The sequence below is a fragment of the Panicum virgatum genome, chromosome 9K (genome assembly GCF_016808335.1).
Source record: "Panicum virgatum strain AP13 chromosome 9K, P.virgatum_v5, whole genome shotgun sequence".
Taxonomy (NCBI): Eukaryota; Viridiplantae; Streptophyta; class Magnoliopsida; order Poales; family Poaceae; genus Panicum; species Panicum virgatum.
In genome coordinates this window covers 29,197,389-29,222,210 of record NC_053144.1, presented here as the reverse complement: position 1 = coordinate 29,222,210, position 24,822 = coordinate 29,197,389, and the positions used below count along the sequence as shown (strand labels likewise).

At 44.2% G+C, this 24,822-nt stretch overlaps 1 protein-coding gene across 1 annotated transcript; it reads right to left on the bottom strand.

The window, feature by feature from the left end:
* Positions 1-9,864: 9,864 nt before the first annotated feature.
* Positions 9,865-10,634, bottom strand: LOC120647928 (protein TIFY 11d-like). The gene is made up of 3 exons (XM_039924732.1): positions 10,429-10,634; positions 10,213-10,329; positions 9,865-9,985 (listed from the first exon to the last, which is right to left on the bottom strand). The coding sequence occupies exons 1-3, from the start codon at positions 10,632-10,634 to the stop codon at positions 9,865-9,867; spliced, it is 444 nt and encodes a 147-aa protein (XP_039780666.1).
* Between the last annotated feature and the right edge of the window lie 14,188 nt (positions 10,635-24,822).

Below are 24,822 nucleotides of genomic sequence, written 5' to 3'. Positions count from 1 at the left end.
TGCAGGTGGTGCTAAGCGTCCTTTCATTTTTTTCTCTCTTCAAGCTGCATCAATAATTAACACTTTCATTAAACTACTACAGTCAATATTTTAAAATACAATATTCAACATTCACTCAAACTTAATACAACATTTCTTATAAACTAGTTAAACATTTTATATGAAAATGTTGAAAGTGTATGTCCAAAATGTTGAATATGTATACTTAGATGTTGCAATAGTATACTTTGAATGTTGATTTTTTTAGAAAAATAAAATTAATTAAAATATATGCATATGTGATCTTGTTTTGTTGCATACATTCCAAATAACATCATGGTTCAAACGGAATCCAAAACATATTTACGGTTTGAAAGAAAAATAGAATCAAAGTTTTGAATCTAGATGGAATCTCCACGTCCACCCACCAACATCCAGCCATGCACACTTCCAAGCCGGACATGCGCAGAGCGCTATACTCCATTGCTCGAATCTTATCCGCTCGATTGTACCGCACAGATCTCAAACACTGAAAGTTCAATGGTCTTCCTATCTTCCGGAAGATGTATAGGATTCCTGCTATTCCCCCGCATAAATTAGGCCCATGAGAAATGTCGAGATTCGCATGATACTTTAGCACCCGACCTTGGCCCAGACCCATATGCATGATTAGGAAACCGGACGATATTCCATTGCATCTCACAATGCACCTACCGGCCCAAGACGTATATATATTCATAAAGCCTATGCATATCTTTATAGGAAACACTCAATTAACATTCAAACCGGCCTCGCAAGCCCATCATTTCTCGCAATGCTGAGTTTCCGGATGACCGCACGTAAGGAAAAGTTACGGTCGACATGGCCCACCACGTGATCTCCTCCCCCACCTGCTCCCTTCCTCCTCTATCCATTTTTTCTCTTTCTCATTCTGGATCTGGATCCAGGCGAGCCGCCTGGCACTGTCCGTCCGTCCTCCTCCCCATCCCTTCCTCTCCTCCATGGCCGGCCGTCCTCCTCCCCATCCCTTCCCTCTACCTCCCCCTTCCTCTCTCTCTCCCTCCCTTCCTCTGCTCCATGGCCAGCCGTCCTCCTCCCCCTCCCTTTTTTCTCTGCTCCATGGCCGGCGGCGGGGGAGGGGAGGCGAGGCGGGCCTCTCTCTGCTCCATGGCCGGCGGCGGGGGAGGGGAGGCGCGGCGGGCCTCTCTCTGCTCCATGGCCGGCGGCGGGGGAGGGGAGGCATGGCGGGCCTCTCTCTGCTCCATGGCCGGCGGCGGGGAGGGGAGGCGCGGTGGTCCGGTGGCAAGGAGGTGAGGGGTGGCGTGGCGGCGGCAGGGACGGGAGGCGCGGCGCCGGGCCAGCGGCGTGGAGGAGAGGCGGCGGGGTGGGGAGGAGGCGCCGCCGCCCGCCGCTGCGCCAGATCCAATTTTTTTTTTGCAAAAATTTTTCAACAATTTTTTTTGAATTCCTTTGATTTTTTCGGATGAATATTTTTTTAATGATACAAAAAAAATTTCTTGAATTTTTTCTGCTCTCCAAATTTTTTTTCTTGAATTTTTTTTCTGCTCTCCTTTTTTTTGCTTGAAATTTTTTTTGGTCTCCAAAATTTTTCGTCAAAAAATTTTCTCTCTCCAAAATTTCTCTTAATTTTTCCCCCAAAATCAGAAAACGACAAAAAATTACTAAAAATGGAAAAAAACAAACGGTCGGGAGATCGACCGTAGGGAGCCCCTCCCTACGGTCAACCGTAAATTAGCGATACCCATCATTTCTAACTTTCCCGACACTAGTCTCTCCTCCTTCTGAACCGTTCATGCGCCGTCACCTTCTATTAATGGCCAAGCAAAGAGGCGCAAGCCCAACCGCTTTGTAACAAGCACCTTAGTTCCGATGTGGCATGCGAAACGTCTCCATCAGGTTCCACAAGCACGGAACCGACCGAACCATTGCAAACTACTCCCTCCTTCCCCGTTTATAAGGCATGGTGGAACATGACACGGTCTTCTAAACAACACTTTGACCATTTATTTATCATATATTATATCACTTTTGATTATAAACTTATAATCATTGTAAAATATATTTGATTATGAATCCAATCATATGAAATTTGCATTATAAAAATAAAAATTTAATAGTCAAATTATTGGTCAAAGATGACAAGGTTTGAATCTTGATATACGTGTATGCCTTATAAACAGGGAAGGAGGGAGTAGTTTTGAAGCGCATACGTATACATTATTATATTTCTTTAATTGGAAGTTGGAGCTACTAGTTTCCAGTGTCAAATTATTAACTTGGCAAGTTAATCAAAACGTTGAAATTCAGTGCGTGGTAACTTCAAATATTAAGTGGCCGTCCAACAGTAAATGTGAGGATATACAGTGGGAAAGTGGGCGCGAGGTGGACAGCAGCGGGGTACGCAGAGCAAAGGTGGGGTACCGTACTCCCTCTTACAAACTACCGCTGGTCCCCAGCAGTCAAAGAAGTTTCTACTGACAAGACAATCCGCCCACAGAATGCATGGGGCAGGGGGGGCGCCACATCATCCATACATGTAAAGGCACTTGCAGTGCCTTCCTACACTCCACAAACGCCTCAAGCAAAGGTCATGCTCTCGGCGCCCCCGCGCTGAGTGTGTGGCAGCCCTTCACATGGATCGACCTGCTGATGAGCATCTGCTTTGCTTAATTGCTTCCCCGGCACTGCATGCTAACCTACAAGTAAACTGATCGGTGGTGCCTTGCGGTGCACCTCGTAAGTTTCAGCATCATCTGCCGCCGGATCGGCCCGGATGTGCGTGATCGATCGGTTGGCAGGCAGCAACGCGCGTGTACGTCAGTTAGATCCTGCTGATGATGAGATAAGGGTTGGGGCGTGGCTGTCTGAATCTTCTTCATCACCACCACCGAAAGTTATTAGCCGCTGATCGGTCGTCCGATGATCGAGTTGATGAGCGGCGAGTGATGTGGAAGGGCGCCTGGCAGCATCTAATTAACGTGCCGCGACAAGGGTAGTATGCGTGTGCGTGCCGAGCAGCAGTGCAGCCTCGAGAGAGAGCTTGCTGCGTTGGAGATGACGACGGTAATGCCGTGATCGAGATCATCAGCGCCGAAAGCCGAGAGATCGGTGAGCAACAAGCTAAGGTTTCCATGAACAGCGTCCGTTTTAAAGAGGATGGGCGTGCGTTATAAGGTACCTCTCTTTCAGTCACTAGCGGCAAGGTCGTCTTGTCCTACGCTTAACAAACTTCCCAGCTAGCTAGCGTTCGCGGCGGCCCAGGAAGCGAACAGCAACGTCAGGGAGAAGAGAAAAAGGCCGGGGAGACGGGGCAAAAAGGATCCAAAGAGCATGGTGGATGGAATGGAAAGCAGCTTGGATTCATCAGTAGGTGATGCCTTGTGGTACACATCATGTCGCAGGTAGCAGCAGCGGATTCAAGTGTGATTGTCAGCGCCGCTCTTCACTCGGATCTGTCGCGTCCGTCGGTGTCACTCACCACGCAATGACGAGCAAACGACGGCCGCTACCAAGAAAAAAGTGCAGGCAGGCGTAGGATAAGACGCCGGATGTCGGGGCACAGCTCATCTTGACGACGAGACGTGTGTATGTATGTATGTGTGTATGTGCTCTCTAGCTAGCGATCAACGGGTGCTCGCACGCGTGTCGTGGCCGTGGCTGCTTCTCGGGATACTCCAAACTCATGTGTCGTGGCAAAAATAGAGGATCATGTATACACACATGTACGTACCGGCACACCGTCACAAAGCATGCACGCGTCATATAGGTCTGAAGTTGAGAATTTAGATTATACAAGACTTTTAGATGATTAGATTGTATTCCAGTGTGCTTGTAACTGATGATGTACTCAACTATGGTCTAATATATTTCTTCTTTCGTCTAAAAAATACACGCACACAGCCCATCTCGAATTGCGGTGCCTAATAATAACTTAACCCAGAACAATGTAGATCGAGAGGGCTCTCATCCATCTAGATCAACTCGAGAGCCCTCCCAGTTTGGGAAGGTGGAGACAGGATGCTGAAAAGTAATAAAAAGAAAAAAAACAAAGACGGTAAATATCAAATTGAAGAAGTAACCAATAATTGAATTGGACAACCTCCATCTCCGGCAACCTCATGAGGGACTCTAGATCTAGCTGAACTCGAGATCGAGCTCTCCCAGTTTGGAAGCCAAGGGAAGAGGATGTCGGAAGGAAAAAAAATAACCAAAGAAGGGGGGTGCAAAAGAATGTAAAATCGAATTGAACAAGTAACAAAATAAATCGGACCTCCCAGTACTACAGAATTGGTCATTGAAAAGGAGCTCTTCTTGGACGAACACCTCAACTCCATTGATAAATACAACTTCAGTGAGCTCTAATTATCTGAGGTTGGGATTACAGTTCTGTGGTTTGGGGTTGGGAAGGGAATATGTGCCTACGAGATCCAAAGGGATGGCTGTGGGAGGTTGCCGGACCGCCGATGATGTTGGGTTGTGGGTGGGATGGCGAGGCCGTGCACCTATTGTGGTAGTGAAGGATTTGGTTGGACGGTGCCTACGACAGAGGAATCGTATGCTTAGGCCGAATTAGCATGGTAGCGGTCAACGTTGTAGTGAATTCGACAGTGATGGCGCCGCTGGAGCCATAAGAGGTGGTCTCGAGGCGGAGGAGCTCATCCAAGCGGGATCGAAGTACACCATCGGTGGATGGGGAGGCAGAGAAGGAGGGAGGAGAGAGTGGTCCTCGTTGGCATTGCCTCCAACACCAGCAAGGGGTAAGGCCGCTGGGGATAGGATTCGCCATGGGGGGCATGAGCAGGCGAAGAAGACATGTAGGCAGAGGAAAGACGACATAAGAGGTGTTGTATTTTTCTTTTCTCGTGCAATCATCGACCGAATGTTATTAGGAGAGCTCTCTTGCCCTTGTTTCCTTCTTGATTTAAACTTCTCACAACAATGTTGGTTCAACCACATGCAGGTCATGGTACATATCCACGGATACGTCCAGCAGCTTCGCGTAAATCATGTTGAGTAAAAGGAGCTTTCTATAAATGTTTTACAAGATCCTTAAGCCATGTAACTTGCAGCCCACTAGGCCCAACTAGTATAACCATTGCAGCCCACAAACTTGCCACCATGGACATCCATTAATATTTTTTTACAGTTTTCAAGATAATGGAAAGATATTTCTGGCTTAGGACCTCCTCCAAAAAAGAACCATCATTCCACAATTATTACAATTGCACTCAAAATTTAGACCATACTACATTTATTATTATTGACCAATAATCAAAATCAAAGGCCATCTGTCCAACACAAAGAACTACACAGCTCGAGACTCTAGATGCCACTAAGCATCAACCCCCCCCCGATCATCAGCAGACCAAAATCGAAGCCAATGTATCGCCCTAAAAAGAACCTGAAAATATTATCTACAATTGTTGAACATAGTATTATTCGGTGTGAGCCAGATTGCCAAATAAACATCTCTAGCTCATGCCAATAACAATAGATTGTTCTTCTGACTCTCATGTCTGCACGCTGGACCAGTTATATATATATTATTAAACAAATATTCTATATTTTCTGTGTTGGTATACCTAACGCAATATGAACTACAGGAGAAACAAAGTTTGCATAATGGCATTCGAAAAGCAAGTGCTGAATATTTTATGGCTTACTGCAACAACAACAATACTCCCATTCCAATTCCTTCTAGCTACTTATCTTCCATAAGGATCACTCATAATATACCATGTCCAAAAAATTATTATGAGAGAAATCTTCCTAAGCCAAATTCTTGCGTAGATTTATTTAGGCCTTGTTTGGAATGCAGAATTTTTATAGGAAAAACATATATAGGAAACAAAAGCAGAAGAAAGTTTTTGAGGAAAGGTGTTTGGATTAAAGGGTTCATCAATTCCTTTATGGAATACTGTTGCAGGCTTGTAATTCCAAAGGAAAATAAAAGAATCTAGTCGCAGCTCTTTGTTTCTCTTCCTTCACGCGAGTGCTTAGCCTGAGCACCAGGTGGAGCTTTGACCGCGCTGCAAGTTTGCAGCCTCGAGTGTGCTCAAAGGCTCATGCTACCAGCGAGAGCTAATAATGTGATGAGCTCCGATTTGTCGCCCCCGTGAAGCTCCCTCCACTTCCAATAATCCAATTGGAATCTCATTGGTAAAGCATCATGATTGCTGGGAAGTGTAAACGAAGGAGCTATGGTAGAGATAGAAGAGAACAGAGGAGGATGTGAAGAAGAAAAACAGTAAATGAGTGGAGAGGAAGGGTAATGGATAAGAGAGGCATGAGATATAAGAGCTTAAATGTGATGAAAATATACCACGTATAAATCGTAAGTGATTTGGGTTAATCTATCACTAGGTAGCTAGGGTGTTTAGTCTCTTTTATCCTATGTTATGGATTCCTGTTCCAAACACCTTGTTTTTTCTTTTCTCTTGCATTTCCCCATCCTGTGCTTTCACACTACACCGTTATCCACTATCTGCATTTTTTTCCCATTCCTCTGTTTTTCTTTCCCCCGTTCCAAACAGGCCCTTTAATACCATTATTGACTTGATGCGTATATATTGAATTTACTATGGAAGTCCCATTCTTATGTAAAATAAATCCAAACCCTCATTTAGATTGATATGTGCAAGTCTAGCAATGAGAATCTACCACTCAGTTAACTTATCTCCAACTAAGGCTCTCCCAAAAGGAGACATTAAAGGTGTGCTTTGTTGGACTTCCAAACCTGCTTTTGCTTCCAAAAAGTTTAAATTCACCCTCATATGTGTAACAAAAGCAGCTTTTCATACTTCAATTTTCACATTCTCCCCTACTTTTTTTTTTGCTGTGAAGGGTAGGTTTTTGCTCAAAATTACCCACCTACCACTAGCTATGTAGTGTACCTTGGGGTGGTGATGGATCCGGGTTTCAGTGCTATCTTCGCAATCCAACTTTGTCCTTATATATTTTTAGCTTAAAATTATATAAGATAAGAGCCTGATCATTTTGACCCAGACTCTTAGATTATCTATGCTAAACTTTGAGGTTCTTGTACCACCTCTAGGCGTATGCCTCTGTTTCTTTAATTTTTCCGCCGATCCCTTCCTCTCTTCCAAGCCTGCGCTATGGGATTTTGTCGGATCAGCAATGGTGCTGGGTTGTGGATAAGATGGCATGGCAATGGTGATGCCTGCCTAGGTGATGGAGGATGGCGGTTGGGCACTAGTAGCAGTGTGGGAATCATATTCTTAGGCCGGATTAGCATGAGAGTGGTTGCTAAGACAGTGGACCTAGCGTCGGCTCAAGCTGAAAGAGGCAACCTTGAGGTGGGCTAACTCATACAAAAGGAAGTAGACTGTGGGTATATGGGAAGGAATATTGGAGAGGGAGGGGAAGGGAGGTCGGAACTTGCCGGCTGGTGATAGGGCGCGATTCACCATTGGGGGGCATGAGCAAGCGGAGGAAGATGCGCAGTCAGGGAAGATGACATTAGCATGGGCATATTTTTCTTTACTTTTCAACAATCAGCGGATGGATAAGATGGGGGCTCTCAATAGAACGTTATTGGAAGAACCTTCACCCAATAATTGTTTCCTTAACTGAACATTCTCGTCATGATGGTGGTATTGCTGCATGCGGCTAACGCCAGTCTCAATGGAGAGTGTCATCGCACAGATACCAATACTGTGAACTAAGTAACCGAGCCGGAAGAATATCACGGTAATAACACTCATTCTCTCTCTTCTATCATATCAGCAAATTTAATGCGCATGATACTTTCATTGAGATTGACCTAATGGTAATACCTCGTACAGGTGCTTCACGTACATGAGCCTCTTTCTATCAATAGTTTACAACATGTAAGTCATGTAACTGGCAACCCACTAGGTCTAACCAGTATAACCATTCCAGCCCCACCAACTTTCCACCACAGACATCCTTCAATATTTTCTTACACTTCTTTTAGATAATGAAAAGATAGTTCCGGCTTGATTCGGACCCTCCAAATAGAGGCAGCAATCCGCAATTGTTGTAATCACGCTCAAAATTTTGAACGTACTATATTCAACATTACTAACCAATACGTAAAATGAAAGGTTATCCCTAAGATGCAAAGAACTGCATAGATCGACATTCTTGAAGGAGGAAAGCCTTGAGCAGCCCCTTTCGTTTGTCATTCTGCTGCAATAGAGCCCAAAATCAAAGCCAATGCGTCCCAAGAAAAGAACCAAAAAAAAAGTTTAGTCTGCAATTGCTAAACGCAATATCCATGGGCACCTTCTACCACTCGACATGTGACTTAACAATGGAAGACAAATATATTTTCATCTTTTTGAGTGGTAGAACCAAAGGTGGAACCTTGAATAATTAGAGTTTGATGAGGAACACAAATATTGTAACAAAACATTTCTTGTAGTTTTGTATTGTAACTTGATTAATTTATGCCCAACTCATGTATTATATATATGCAAATAAATTATTATGTGACAGGATGGGAACAAAAATTATACACTAACGCTCTGATTTGGCAGGAACTAAAATTTTAGAACATTATTAGAAAATATTTTAAATATTGAAAGAAGCTATTTGAAAAGTTGATGGGAGCTTTTGCAGGAGCCAGCCTGGCCCTGTAGATTTAATTTTCAGCAACAGTCCATTCCTTGACCGGCCCTTGGAAAAGAGTGGAGCGGGTGACGACATGGTCCACTCCTGCAAATATTTTATTTCTAGCAGCAAAAGGGTGGGGAGGAGAGAGGGGGCAAACCGCAGACCTACCCCTGTAATTGATGATTTACCTGTCCCTATGAATGTTTTCTATAATAGTAAAAATCAAAGAGGTCGTGGTGGGATGAACGCGTAAGATCATCTCCAACAAACTAGGTAAATGCAAATCGATTTGCAAAAATAGAAAAGAGCCATCAAAATTGTCACCCAACAGAACTGCTATCTTCCTCTACTCGCTTTCTAGTTCGCCATTCCGTCTCCCTTGCTAGCTTCTTTGCCGATCCTTTCCCGCACGCCATCCCTTCTTCCCGCTCGTTCCTCCCCGCCGTCAGGAGTAAAGCCGCGCCTCCCCCACCGTCAAGATGCCTCGCCATCCGGGAGGCCCCGCATGTGTGAGTGTGGCAGCGCCGTCCCCGGCCACCTCCGACCCCGACTCTTACCTCAAATTGATCGCAGGTGATCTCCTCATGCTCCCCCACTAATTCCCCACGCCGACAAGCCCTCCCCTCGCCGGAATTTAAGCTCCACCGCTGTAGCCATGTCTCGGGGACTACATTGCAAGATCCAAGTTCTTTCTAGGGAGTTTAGTGCAAAATCCAAGGATCTTATTTGAATTTTTACATTCTCAAAATTTACCTGGTCTGTTGGTTTCGCCACCATTTAGGAGGCTCTCTATATTTTTTACTGGGTTGAAAAAACTCGAAATTTAACTAGAAGGATAGCTATTCTCTTTGAGTTGCTATGCTCTAAGCAGCAATGGGCGTCAACTCTTCTTACCCTTGGAATTACAAATATTTGTTGCATGTCTTGGAGAAACCGGCAAGGAACTACACTAGTATGGTTGCACCAGATCTATCTAACTCTTGGCTGGACACATCCAAATAGAGAATATACATTGAAAATTTGATCTGCACATCTTTAACGCTGAACGACACTGGAGCCGCCAGCTTATACGACCCTTAGTCGAAGGGTAGATAACTCATCAAAGAATTATTGGGAGCTCCTACGAATTGACGATAACCTTAATCATCTTGGATGATGACACAACAGTCAACAGCACCCCCTTTTTTGAGTGCTAAGGTTTCATCTTCTAAGATGGTTATTGAAAGTTTTCCATCAATGTTCTCCTAAATAAACGCTGAAGGGTTTTCAGAGCCGGAGCCAAGAGGGATCAGGCACGTCCTGGACGAAGGGCTTGCGGGCAGCGGTGTGTTTCTGCTTCTTTGCCGGCATGGAGTCCTCGTTGTGATCACTGTTGTTGTCGCTGATCCTGCGGAGTACTAATAAATGCGTGTTATCATCGGAGATGTGATCGATCGCAGACAGTGGAATTACTAGCTAGACGCCGTCGTTCTATCCAAACACCGACGAGAGAAATAACTATTAGAAAAAAAGACAGTGGATCTCAGATGTCATCCAGCTCGAGCGCAATAGATCGTCGTGTCTCGGTGGATCTCAGATGTGATCGAGCGCGATCGCCGTGTCTCCTCCCCTTACCTGACCTTCCTCTTCCTGAGGAACCTATGCAGCGACGCCGCCCTCATCTGCGCTTCGTCTAGTTGATGAGGAACCTCGTAGAAGATGGCCATGGGCGCCTGCTTCCTCATCTCCTGCCTGAAACAAACCGAGAAGACCACCGTGAAAGTGAAACTAACCAAACTCATCTCATCAAGAACACATCATCAGCCCAAATTAAGGGAGTAGCACGCTCACCTCTCCTGGGCCGGCCTCGCCACGGCGCACATGGGGAAGAGCTGCATGATCCTGTCCTCGTCGTTCTCCCCGGGCGCCACCGGGGGCGATGGCGCCTGGAACAAGACGGCGAGGTCACCCATCTGCCCCTGGTGCTCCCTCATGTACTGCCGCAGGAGCGCGCACGTGACGGTGAACCTGGTGCTCTTCTTGCCGGCAGCGGCCATCCCCCCGGCCCTCCCCGTCCTCGATCGGTGTCCCGTGGGTCACAGTTGCTGCCGTACGTCTCTCTCTTGCGAAGGAGGCTCGGTATTATATATAGCCGCGAGGCTCGGCTGCGTTTTCGTTTGCTTGTGCGTCTGGGTGAGCGAGAGAGCTCCTGAAATGGGGTCCGGGTGTGCCTGGGAGAGGGCGAGCGGAGGGCCCGGGAGCGCGAGGGGGGAGGCTACAACCACACATCACTACGGGGCAAAGGCCCAAAAAAAACACAGAGCAAAGTGTTTGCGGTGTGTAACATACAGCAAACTGCTCACGCTATACAAGCGCCAGCAAATTGGCGCTTTACCGTGGGTTGTTTCTCGGGCACACCGCAAAAGGTTTGCCGAATGCTAAATATCAATTGGCAAAAAAAAAATCAGAAAACTGATTTTAAAAATAGAAAATAAAAAAATTAATTTAAGGAGAAACCCCACCGGCCAGCCATCCGTCTGCTCCATCAAACCCGCAATCTCCCCATCGCATGTAACCTCCTCTACCACTGCACTATATACTCAATTGTGTCTATACTCTATTTTCTTTTCCCACATATACTAATAAATCGAGTGTAAATTTTTTTATTTAAGGCCTAAATGAATTCAAATTAAAAATTTGTCGACTACAAAGTTTTATAACTTTTCGAGATCTACAACTTTCATTTTAATTTAATTATTTTCTCATCCAAGATCATTTACAAAATTTGAAATTCAGTTTGCCGTGTGTCAAATCTAGAGCACACGGCAAACATCTATTTTTTAAAATTTCTCCATGGTGTACCAAATTAATTAGTTAAATATAATAAATAAATATAAAAATATACCAAATTTTAACATAGAGTACCACATGTTGTATGTGAAGAGCATAAAAAAATTCGAGACGAGAAAATTTTATTACTTTATCGTATGAAAAAAAGCACACGGCAAAGTATAGCTTTGCTTTGCCGTGTACCAAAATAAAGTACACAGCAAAGTATAGTTTTGTTGTGTGCCTAATATTTGCCGTGCATTTTTTTTGACACGTGTAAAAGAGTTGGTTGCTCACGGCAAATTTTCGACACATGGCAAATCCGCCATTTCCGTAGTGCATGCATCGGCCACTGATGTGCAGCACTGTACGCTTCGCTATCTCTTTCTCTCATTTCACTGAGTACAATTTTAGGGTCCTTTCAATATATCTTCTCCTTTCCTCTAATATTTGGGCTAATTTTAGCCTGTCTAAACTGTTCATATATAGTTATATAATTCTTAGATTAGAAGCCGGAGTGGACTCATGTTTAGGTTTCTAGCGCGGTTAGTTGTACTGGTGTACTGTGTGAATTCTATTGTTTTCAATTATTTTGAGAGGAGATGTGCTAGTACCAGTGAAACAGAAAAGAACATAAATGATTCCTTCTTGTTCACTACGGACAAAACACTAGACTCGTTTGGTGCTTTATTGTCGGGCTTTTTATTTTTGTTATGCAGCTTTATTCAGGAAAAAAACACTTTATTCTTCCAAGGAAGGTGTTAGCAGCTCAACCATTCTAAGAGATAAACTGATTATAAATTATTTGAAATTTTGTGTTGGCGCAAATTTGGTCAACACACGAGTACTCTAGCACGCGCAAATCGCCATCAATCTTCACCAGCGAAGCCTTGCATGGACCGGTCAAACCGGTTGGAGCAGAGACACCGTGAAAACCTAGAACTGTGAGCTCGGGAGGGATCTCATTGGAGCTTGCAGATCTAGGGTTGTTCTGAGGTTGGCAGGCCACTCAGAACGCCTTCGAACGCCTTAAAGACGCAAAAAGAACAGCAGATAGGGTTGAAAAAACTAAAGTTTGGAGATAAAAAGTACGATAACTGTGTTGATTCGATTAAGGATGTCCTCAATCGGTCGTGACCCTTCATATATATAGGATGGGGAAGTCTGTACCCAGTAAAAGTCGAAACCCATACATATCTCGTGTCAAAATATAACTCCTAACTCGGATTGGACTGTTCGGACTGATCTGACCGGTCCTCCAACCCGTCCCGCCCGAGAACCGGTCTAACCGGTCAGACAGAGGTGCAAGTCTTCCCGGAGGCATAACTTCCTCATCCAGATTCCAAATTGGACATTCTATATATGCATTTCGATCATCTTGACGAGATCTATGCAATGGTGTAGTATAATTGGTAATTTGACAATATTTTTTAGATAATTCTGTCCGATTTAAAAGACCGGTCTGACCGGTTTGCCCAGATTGCCCAGCAAATCTGACTTGTGTCAATTTTGGGTGTCAACATATGCCCCTTGTTTCTTGGTAATTGCGTACCAAGGAACATCTCTCAAAGCCCAAACTTGTACTAAAATAGTTAGAAGCACATGTGCACCAATTTCATCTTGCTTTCAAGAGTGACAGTGTATATCGGCGATGTCATTTGATTCTGCTCAATATTTTGACTTTAGTTCTAGACTTGACTATGACCAGATTACTCTTGAACCCCTCTTGTTTGCATTCACCTAATCTTTCCATGCATCTTGGATTATGCAAATGTCCAACAACAAGCTTTCTAACTAACCTCAGCCTCAACAAGTTATAAAACTCCAATAGCCGAAGTAGCAGCCCTACCGGTCAGATCGGTGTCAGTGATGATTAGAACCTTATGCAAACCAATTTACTGAATAAAATCTTCATAATGTAAATCATCATTTGCAATATTTTGTGCCACCCCTAGCACTAAAGTCTCGTTGAGCTCCATATTGGTGCATTCTTGGTGTATCTTCATATCCCACTACCTCCTCATCATCATCTTACACTGAAGGCGTCTGTGATGGTTCTTCATCACAAGGAGCCGAAATGGGCTCTACCGATTCGGCTTTCTGCTTAACTAAAGGATAAATCGATCTGGTCAGTTGCTCAGCGGTCAGACTAGTTGATATGGGCAGTCCGACCAGTCCTACTAGCTGGTTAGTTGACTTGACCTGCCACACCTTGCTCTGAGGGATGATGGGCATGTACTTGTTGAATTGTTCATTCCTCAACCTTTCGGCCTCCTACTCCTTCTGCTCTTGACGATGCAGACGCAGCAACCTCCTCTTCTGTGTATGAGTCAACCCTAGCGGACACCACCTGGGTTGAGAATATTTATCCGTAGAGTTGCTGCTGGCTTCTTGGTCATTAGCCATGACAGGCTTCCGGTCGCAAGGATCGACCAATTTGCCAAAAAACCATCAGTCTTTTCCCAACATCCTTGACAACCACTCTGACATCACCGGTCTGCATGACATCACTGGTTGCAGTATTCACTGGATCCACCAGCATGAGCTGTATCTCGTCCATCTTCTCCTTGACACGATATTCCTGTCTTGGAGGACAAAGATGGGCCGGTCCCTAACAAGGACGGTCAAACCAGTGTTGACGGTCCTTAAATGCCAAATTGGACCATCAACTAGACTCAATAATAAAGAAAAATCAAACACCTTACTCGCATATTTGTATCACTAACCTTGCTCCACAGTTGTTTTCGAGTTTTATACATTTCAGACGAGCAAGAGTGGAATAAGACGAAAACACGCAGCAGACACCACATAACTACGCAGAATATCGCACTCGACGTCACACACTTGAAAGGAGGGCCCATCTGGCAGAGCAAACAGGCGCGCCATGCAATATGCATACAAGAAAAGATATTTGGACCCACATGTCATCCTGCCAGAAGAGGATAGGGACGAACGGCCGCCAGGTGGGGCCAGCTGACCCCTAGGGTCGGTCGAACCTGGACGGCCTCTCGTCCAGGTGCACTTCCAGGAGGAGTCATGGCCAAGGCAGTTGATCACCTTCCATATGTGTAGATGGTGGGAAACCGACGTCCACTACTATAAATAGGCCTCTCCTCCACCCCTGTAAACACACACACACACACACACACACACACACACACACACACACACACACCTCTCATTCAACTTCTTCAAGGAGGCTCTCTCTCTCTTGCTCTCTTAGCTAGGTAGTGTAACTAGGCTAGTTCTTCTTTAGGGAAGCGAGTCGTCCTCGGGGCTGTTGAGCAATTCTCGGCTCCTGGTATGGCTTTGTATTCGACTTGTCAGCTTTCTATTCATAATATAGAGTTGTGCCATGGTTTCTTTACTATCTTGATAGTTTATCAATCCATTCTTAGTTTGTTCATGAGTTGTGCTACGGATTTGGTTAGACCAGATGACAGGGTCAAGCTCATCCCGTTCATGGGGTGGGTCGAGCTCCCGTCATTCTCCCGAACCTACACCAAGACCAACCACAATGGATTATGAACAAGGCGAACAAGAAGAACAATTTGAGGAGCAAGCTGACAAACCACTAGCCGAGGACATAGAGATAGAAGAAGATGATGCATCATACCTCGACTTGCGAGACGACCGTGAGCGTCAAGATCAAGCATCGAAGCTTTGGTCACACCAGAGTCTTCGATCCGGACCTTCTCGAGAAAATAGGTATGGACGTTGACTTCGCTCATGTTTGGCATGCAGTTGGATGGGATGACTTTGTGCTTGTTGTGGAGAATGGTTCTGGTCTCCTCACCATCCAGTTCCTTTGCACTCTTTGGGAGGTGGACGATGGTGTTTGTTTCTGGTTTTTTGGAAACGAATACTATTTTACTTGGAGAAATTCCAGCTACCTCCTTGGTTTTAATGCCCAATTGCCAATTCCCTTGGAAAATCTTGTCGCGGTTTTAATCGACATGAGTTTTGGGGTTTGATTTCAGGTCAAGTTGTTCATGGCAAGTTTGCACCCCGGTGCAATGACATTCAAAATCTAACACTTTGTCTGATGCACAAGTGGATGGCCATCACTCTCTTTCCAAGAGATGACCCACGGACTATGTGCAACGATTAGTTGATGATATTATATGCCATGGTCAACAAGATCCGAGTCTCCCCTGCAAAAGCAGTGGTTAAGCAATGGCTTACGAATTTTAGAATGACGGGTCCTATTGAGTGCACTTCTTTGGTTACTCGCATCGCATCGAACTTGAGAATCTTAGATGGGAACCCTGTTCCTTCTATTGAGGGTCCTCGTGCTTTGATCGATGAAGCTTATTTGGTTCAAGGCCACACACTCAATAAAGGCCCGAATGAATCCTTGATTTTCTTTTCTCTTGGTTATGCAAATGAGATCTCGTTGCCAAACACGGGGTATCATTTGTATAACTATCATTCGCTAACCACTCTTCTTGTCCCACAAGAGGAAAACCGTAGCAAGAGTGTTTCTGGTCTACCTGACAGGATCACAAGAAGCAGAACCAGAAGAAAAGGACTTCAGCAGCCACAACCACAGCCTCCTCAGTAGTATGAGGCTGGTGGTTCGTCGTGGCAGAGTACCAGCTCCGCTAAGTGGGCACGGCAGGCCCCAGGGCACCGGTCCACCAGTTCCAACTCTAGTGGACCCCCCCAATCTCCACCAGATGCACAACTTCGTCCAGAGGTTTTGCTACTCTTACTCAGCAGATGGGCGAGCTGAACGTGCGCGCCAACGACATCGACGAGTCACTAGGCCAGCAAATTCAGTCAACCCAGAACTAGCAGCGACATAGAGGCAAGAGGATCCACAACATGGAGCAACAACAACAGCAGATGCAGGAGTAGTGGAGGGCTTACTATCGTTGGGCTGGGTTCAACCCCAACCAACAGCAGTGAGTCTAAAGCTAGCTTAGAGGAGGACCCCCACGAGAGGTATCTTGTATCAAACTCTACCTTTACCACTTTCAAAACTATTGCATGAAACCAAATAAAATTTGCAAAACCCAAAAAAATTCATAAAAAATTGCATAACTAAAATCAAATAAAAACTTGCAAAACTTAAAGAAAAAAACCAAAAATATATTCTTGCTTTCCAATATGTATAGTAAGCATGTATAGTTTTTTCTTATTGAGATGAAGAATAGTTGCTCTATTAGTTCCTTTCTTATGCCTAGTTACAACCTTGTGCTCTTCCTAAGTTTTAAGATTGGTGGCTAAAATGTTCAAACCTTAAGCTTGAAACTTGTGGGTAGCTTGTGGGTAGTAAAAAGTAGAATCCAAATCTAGGTTGTTGTGGGTTATGTTATGGCTGAAAGAGTTGCTATGATCTTCTCCTACATGACGCTTCATATCTGGAGTATTTCTTTTCAAAAATACAAAAATAAATTAAAATTCCTCAATGATATGAAATTCATATCCAGAGCCAAATAAATTGCAAGTTTGCAAAGCCTTTCCACATATGTAACTTACTTTCTCAGTGAGCTTTGTCAAATTGTTGTGACCCTTTGAGATAATCATATCATACGCCCATGATCAAGATCACGTACATGACCACTCACATGCTATACTTCTACACTGGAAGATTGCAAGAACATCCACCCATCCATCCAGAAAAAAACTCCATGTCATACCATGATTATCTCTCTCCAAAGTTATCATAAAAAAGTATCGCCTATACAAAAAGAAATAAAAGATGCATACCCAAAGAAGGTATGCCACATGCCGATAAGGCATGTCAAAAAAATAATGATAAAAAGAAAAGATGCATACCCAAAAAAGATATGCCACATGCTCACAAGGCATGTCAAAAAAAAAGAGAAGAGAAAGAAAATATAGCCCATACCAAAAAAAAGAAGACATGAGAGAAAGAAATCATGCAAATGAGTTCCTCTACTATCCACCAAAAATATCCACACACTTGCACATCTTGATCAAGGTTTATGACTTGTTTCTCCTTTGGATCCGGACTTTGACTCAGCAAAATATGAGAAGCAGGTTTGCCTCCATATCCTCTATACCTACAACTCCACCAAAAAGAAACCTTTAGGAGTAGGATGGAAAAGAAAGGCGCATGAAAAGGCCTTGGGGAGGAATGAAACACACTTGAGCGATCCAAGAGATCACCTGAGGAACTTACAAAATTCTTTTCAAAAACTTTATATAACCTCCAGATTGACAGTTGAGCAAAGGAGTGGGTAAATGGTACTCTACAAGCTATTCTAACCCTCAACCACCAAAGATGAGAATGTTGCTATAAACCTCACAGGAGTAAGGTAAAAGGTGCGAACAAGGCCAACTTATTCAAAATCAAGGTGAGAACACTCGGTTGTGCCTTGCGCATAAGTCAGGAATGCGACATTGTAGCAACTCCTAATCAACAACCTAAGTCTAAAACTTTGCTCGGGATGAGCAAAGGGCTAGCTTGGGGGAGTTGTTGATGGTCCTTAAGTGCCAAATTTGATCGTCAACTAGACTCAATAATAAAGAAAAATTAAACACCTTACTTGCATATTTGTATCACTAACCTTACTCCATAGTTGTTTTCGAGTTTTATACATTTCAGGCCAGCAAGAGCGGAATAAGACAAAAACACGCAGCAGACACCACATAACTACGCAGAATATCACATCCGCCATCACACACTTACATGGAGGGCCTATCTGGCAGAGCAAATGGGCGCGCCACACAATATGCATAAAAGGAAAGATATGAGGGCCCACACATTAGCCTGCCAGAAGAGGATAGGGACGAACGGCCGCTAAGTGGGGCTGGCCGGCCCCTAGGGACGGCCGAACCTGGCCAACCTCCCGTCCAAGTGCTCTTTAAGTAGGAGTCACAGCCAAGGCACCTGATCACCTTCCCCATGCTAGCCCATTTTCCTAGCACCTGCAGCCCTAACCATGTTCTAACATGACCTCAGCTTTGGTTAGAAGCACTAGGACACCTAACCTAGCCTAAGCTCCACTAACTTAACACATGGTAGATTAGTTCGTTCTTTCGTTCTTTCTCTCTTTTATTCCTTTCTCTTTGGGTGTGGTTGTGTGCTGTGTTACATTACCCTTTGCTTATTTCTTTATCATGACTTACCCCTGTCAGAGCTCTGCCTATTGCTTGAGGCACAATGTCATGATTCATGATAAATACAATACCTTTGACACTGCCATCCTTTGAGAAAATATAAATCACGATACCCTTACTCTTCGGGTGAAATGCTACAATGGTATATCCGTGCGCTTGCGGATCCTTCTGTAATCGTATAGACTATACCACGAGAGTGATGTTCCCTTGGTGCAGTTGCTAGGATGGTTGGCACCCTCATTTCTAGTGATTACACAAAGGAATGCCAACAAGCATTTCTGAGACCGTTGTCGGGAACACAAAACCTGGTAGCGACTTAAGAAATGCCAACAACCAGTCGGCAACCGGTCTGACCGGTGCAGGCTATTGCCTCTGACCTGATTGGTAAGAGCCCAATCGGTCATGCACTGGTCATGACAACCTGACAAACACAGGTCTTCTAATGTCTCCTCCCCTCTGGTGAGATGGTGGATGTGGCATTGGATAGCATTGCATCCAAACCCCTTCATGCTCCCATGTTGGGCAAGAAGAATCCGCTACCGACGGTGCCCATGGCATAGTAGCGTACACCTACCGAGGAGGGAACGAGGTGGTGACATCACCTCTGTGCTTGCTGAATTTTCCTCTAGGAGATACAAGTTTGTCTTGACGTAGAGGTGACCTTGATCTCTTTTCTAGCCGTCGATCTTTTTGGAACGATCTTTATGTACTTTTTCAGCAATTGATGAAAGGTGGGTTTCTGCTTTACAACTCTTCCAAGTACCCACTTCCGGGCATTTAGACTTGAGAATTCTAGGTCGGTTCTGTACCTGACCAGTTAGACCAATTACTCAACTGGTCTGACCGGTTGAAGCAACTGGTCTGACCGGTTGTGCTTGGGCAGCAGGCTGACTCGTGTCTCGCGACGAACTCTCTTGCTCCCAGGCCTTGAATCTTTTACAGTGCTTTTTAGTGACTCCTATCAATCAGGAGTCTTTTCCAACGCCACTTCCCTGGCTAGAATCGTGTCATCGACATTCTTCAGCCTTGGCTCACCCAAGATCACATTTTTTTTTCCTTTCGCTCATTCGGCTTGTTCCGGCCGAATGAGCACCGTAACATTGTTCAGATCAATTGTATGAATAAGGAAGGGAGCTTCGTCAACCTACAACTCAGGCAAAGTCAATCATCCTTCATTAATGACCAATTGAACATGTCAACGAAACACATTGCAGTCATTAGTTGCAAGAGAAAATGAATTATGCCACTTACAATATGCACGTCGCTTCAATTCTTCAAGCAGCGGTATGGCATGAGATAACTTGATGTTTCCACTTCTAAGCAATTCATCGAATATGTGATCACACTTAGAAACATCAAAAGTGAAAATGAGCTTCTTCTCGCTGATTCTTTTTAATCGGCTTAAGCGATGGACAAAAACATGGCATAGCCTCAGATGGCCATACAAACTCAGCAACATAAACTTCTTTCTTCTCATCGTCCGAACCATTGGATTCACACTCATCATGTGTGTTGGACTTATGAGATTCACAACTTTCTTTAACCTTCTTAAATTTGTATTATTGGTTTAAAGCTCTAAGCTGCAATTGATTAATCGAATAATACGCAAAACCTTCGAGCTTCTCTTTAAAATGTGAATGCAAACCACCAAGAGCTACATCTGCTAAATCTCTATCAGAAATTGACATATTAAAGCATCAATTTTTAATTTCTTTGAACCTCTTGAAATAATCAGAGATGGACTCATCCCTACCTTGCATTACTGATGTTAAATCTATCAATTTCGCCTCATTGTCCCCCTATAAAAGTGATCATGAAACTTTTGTTCTAATTAGTTCCAAGAGTGGACCGAATTTGGAGGCAATAAAAAAATGAAGAAAAAACCGTTCCAGTTAAAGATAAAGAGAATAAGCGAACTCTCAATGCATTACTAGAACTAGCTTCTCCAAGTTGAGCCACATATTGACTAATGCGTTCCTAAGTTGTTCGATTATCATCACCACTGAATTTTATAAAATCAGAAACATGCCAACCAATGGGATAAGAAACCAAATCGAAGTCATCAGGATATGGTTTTTGATACAAACAAGATCTACTCATATCCACTCCGAGTTTGGCATTAAGCATATTAGTCAGATCTTCTTTTAGTCTAGTGACATCGGCTTCATAATCTCTACTTGTAGATGCTTGTGCGTTAGAAGCTAGACGATATGTGATAGGATAAGTTTGTGCCATCATCTATACAAAACTAACGGGTGTGCGCTTTAACAAATCACTATGCACATTGTCCGGAATCGGCCCACGATGAACACCCGATCCTTGCGGAGGAATAGGCGGCACACTGCACACTATAGTAGTATATGAGGAATCAAAATTTGCCAACTTATTTGTTCGGCTAGGGCCAGCTGAAGAAAGAATTGAAGCTATCGGTCTTGGTGTTGCCGGGCTGACCACCATCGCACCGGTTTAACCGGTTCGGCCATGCTTGCTAGGGCCGAATGTGGCGGCGATGACTGCCCAGTGAAATAGTTCGACGGCATACCATACAACAGTTGTGATGTAGACATTACTGATGAACTGGCATTAAGGGTTTCTGTAGAATGACCATTATCTACCCTTTTGCCCTTTTCCAAAGATTGAATTTTTTCATCAATACTAATGAGCAAGTTCTGTGTAAACTGTTGTGATTTATCGTATTTCTTAACAAATGCAACCATGAATTTATGAACAAGATCAGAGGGCAGATCGCTTACATTGCTCGTTCTTGACGGTCCTTAAATGCCAAATTCGACCGACAACCAGACTCAATAATAAAGGAAAACTATACACCTTACTCGCATATTTGTATCACTAACCTTGCTCTACAGTTGTTTTCGAGTATTATGCATTTCAAATGAGCAAGAGTGGAATAAGACGAAAACACGCAATAGACGCCACACAACTACACAGAAGATCGCATCCGGCGTCACACACTTATAAAGAGGGCCCATCTGGCAGAGCAAACGGACGCGCCACACATAATGCATACAAGGAAAGACATCAGGGCCCACATGTCAGCCTGCTAGAAAAGGATGAGCACGAGAGGCGGCCAGGTAGGGCCGGCCGACCCCCTGGGTCGGCCGAACCTGGCCGGCCTCCCGTCCAGCTGCGCTTCGAGGAGGAGTCTCCCCCAAGTCTCCTAATCACCTTCCTTATGTGCTTTTGGCGGGAACCGACCTCCACTAGTATAAATAGGGCCCCCTCTCACCCCTCTCAACAAACACATTTCATTCCACTCTCTCCAAGGAGGCTCTCTTTCTTGCTCTCTTATCTAGGTAGTGGAGCTAGGCTAGTTCTTCCTTAGCGAAGCAAGTCGTCGTCGGGGTCGTTGAGCAATCCTCGACTTCTGGTATGCCTTTGTATTCAACTTGTCAGCATTCTATTCATAATATAGAGATGTGCCATGGTTGCCTTACTATCTTGATAGTTTACCAATCCATGCTTAGTTCATTCATGGCTTGCGCTACAGATTTGGTTAGGCCAGATGACCCGGGTACGGATAGAGGTTCGTTGTGCCTTCGGGCTTGCTTTAGCATTTTACTTGTCCATCCGGAGGGTGGGAGACCCGGGGATGCTAGGGTAGTGACTTCATACATGAGCGTGGTGCTCGGGTATGCGTGATCCTTCGGATATGACCGTGCTCCACGGTGTGACTGGGGTAGTCGGTAGGTGGTGACAGCCCTGTCCGTCCGGCGTAATAGCTGTGTTGCGCTTAGCGTATTCCCCGATGTTCATGTTTGGTGTACGAGTTCATGCAAAGAGGTAACGGGACTGGATGTACTCCAGTATGGGACCTTCTCCACGCTATCCCATTTTTCTGGCACCTGTAGTCCTAACCATGTCGTAACATGACCCCAGCTTTGGATAGAAGCACTAGGATGCCTAACCTAGCCTAAGCTCCAGCTGACTTAACGTAGGATAGACTAGTTCTTTCATTTGCCGTTTCTCTCTTTTGTTCCTTCCTCCTGGAGTATGGTTGTATGCTGTGTCGCATTGCCCTTACTTATCTCTTTATCTTGGCTTACCCCTGTCAGAGTTTTGCCTATTGCTTGAGGTACAATGTCATGATTAATGTCGAGTACAATACCTTTGCCACTGCCATCCTTTGGGAGAATATAAATAACAATACCCTTACTCTCCGGGTGAAATGCTACAATGGTATATCCATGCTTTGCGGATCCTTTTGTAATCGTATAGACTATACCACGAGAGTGGCGTATTTTTGGTGCAGTTGCTAGAATGGGTCGGCGCCCTTGTTTCTAGTGATTACACTAAGGAAAGTCAACAAGCATTTCTAAGGCCATTGCTGAGGTCATAAAAACCTGGTAGAGACTTAAGAAATGCCAACAATCATTTTTGCCGCCGTTGCCGGGGATGGCATGTGAACAAAGTTATTGTGTTGATATTAATCTAGGCTTTGCACTCAAGATATAGCCATTAGTCTTTCAGGCTAATGTCACTTTATATCTTCTTTTATGTTTTATTTGAAAAGAAGACAGGTAATGGGGACGTGGGTTTCCGATCTTCCATCAGGCTCTAGATAACTCTCGTTGTAGGCGGAGCACGACACCAATCCGGCTTCAGATCCTAAGACCCAAACCCAACAATCTTAGCACCACAACTCCTCTAGTTATCAACCGTGTCTCAACCCGATTGGCCTCGCTACTAAGGGTAATCCCTGCAAGCGCAACGAAGAACACAAGTAAGAACTCGAAAGAACGCAGCTCAATTGAAGTGACTCTACAGATGAATGATTAATCTCACGAGTTGGGGTCTCACAAACTGACACAACGGAAAAACTGTTCTTGATAGAATAATCTAAGAAAAATCCAAACCCTAACAAGGGTGTGCCGGCTGCTAATAAACTCCCTAGGGTCGTGCAAGACCCCCTGGATGCGCCCATAATGGGCTCCAACACGATACAAGGCCCAAAAACCGAAAGACGGTGTCGCAGCGCCGGGACAGAAACAGGACGTCAACTTCCTCGAACGATTTTTGTTGACTCCGGATGCAAACCAGTTCCATTGGAAGCCTCTTGAAATTATCTTTCCAGCCATATAAAGAATGTCCAAATCCGACTCCATATGCGACCTGAGCATCCATTTTAAACTAACATGAAGTCGACTTGGACTGGGCCTCCAACTTGTTGTGCACGCCCTTGCTGGTCCTCCATGCTCCCAAGGCATCCTCTAATCCCTTCTTGATCTTGTATACTGTTCCTAATCATAATAATATCATTAGGTAGTGATTTGTTCTAAAAATGGGTAAATGGTGTACATAACAACGAGCTCACCAATAGATTTAATTGTCGAGCTCAAGCTCTAGTAATTGTTCCTCGCATAGCAATTTAATAAATCTTGGGCATATCCATAGGAGTGATCATCCTGCCCTCCTTGGAACAAACCGTCCTCGGTTTTACTGTTGTTGTAGAGGTTTGTGGACGCAACAACCAACAATGCTCCCCTTCTTGGATTTTAACTTGTTGTTTTAAAACAAAACTAGAGGAACTAGAGATGCCAAGATTATTGCTGTTGCAGCCCTCTACATGATCACATTCTTGCACAACCAAAGGAGATTTCAGATTTGAGCATATATAGACACGATGTACCATATACTCTCCTTTACAATTATATCGCCCAATAAAATGATATATACATCTGTGCAAGAAGGGGAAATTCAGCGCATATAAATGATATCTACCATGGCAATTCAGTGCATATAAATTTCTCCTTCAAACTACTTAGAGTACAAAGATTGTCGAATTCTATATAATCCAAAGTATTTAAAGAAGACAACAATTTGAGCTCATCAGTTACAGATGCAATGGGAAGCAAAGTTATATTTTCAACACAACTATTTCACTCCAAAGTAATGATATCAGTTGCAGGGACTAGTTGTGACATATGAGCAATAGTATCGTTGTCACACAACTCTTCTTTATCACAAGAAACATCATGCACCTCGGCTTGTGACAAAGGTAGAGTAAAAAAAGGATTCTCACCTTGGAGTGTTTCACAAATGTTATTACCTATGATCACAATCTCAGTGGAAGGAAGTGGAAGTGTTGGTTCTGAAATTTCACCAAAAATTGTGTGTACATCTTCCTCCTCATTTATCTCATGTTGCTTGTAATCTCCAAAGTCCTGCAAAATATTGGGCATAGATGGAGGTACAACAAGTCACTGCTCCTCTATTTGTTTCTCTTCATCTTCGCAAATAGGTGCATGAAATTTTGATAAATTATCATCACCTAAAAGTTGTTTCTCAGCCATACAAGCAAGTTCA

Excerpts from the sequence above, each read along its gene's own strand:
- LOC120647928 (XM_039924732.1), bottom strand. The coding sequence starts at position 10,634 with ATGGCCGCTGCCGGCAAGAAGAGCACCAGGTTCACCGTCACGTGCGCG. Across the intron at positions 10,330-10,428 it reads GCGAGGCCGGCCCAGGAGAG|GCAGGAGATGAGGAAGCAGG; the intron begins GTGAGCGTGCTA and ends GGTTTGTTTCAG. Across the intron at positions 9,986-10,212 it reads CTCAGGAAGAGGAAGGTCAG|GATCAGCGACAACAACAGTG; the intron begins GTAAGGGGAGGA and ends AGTACTCCGCAG.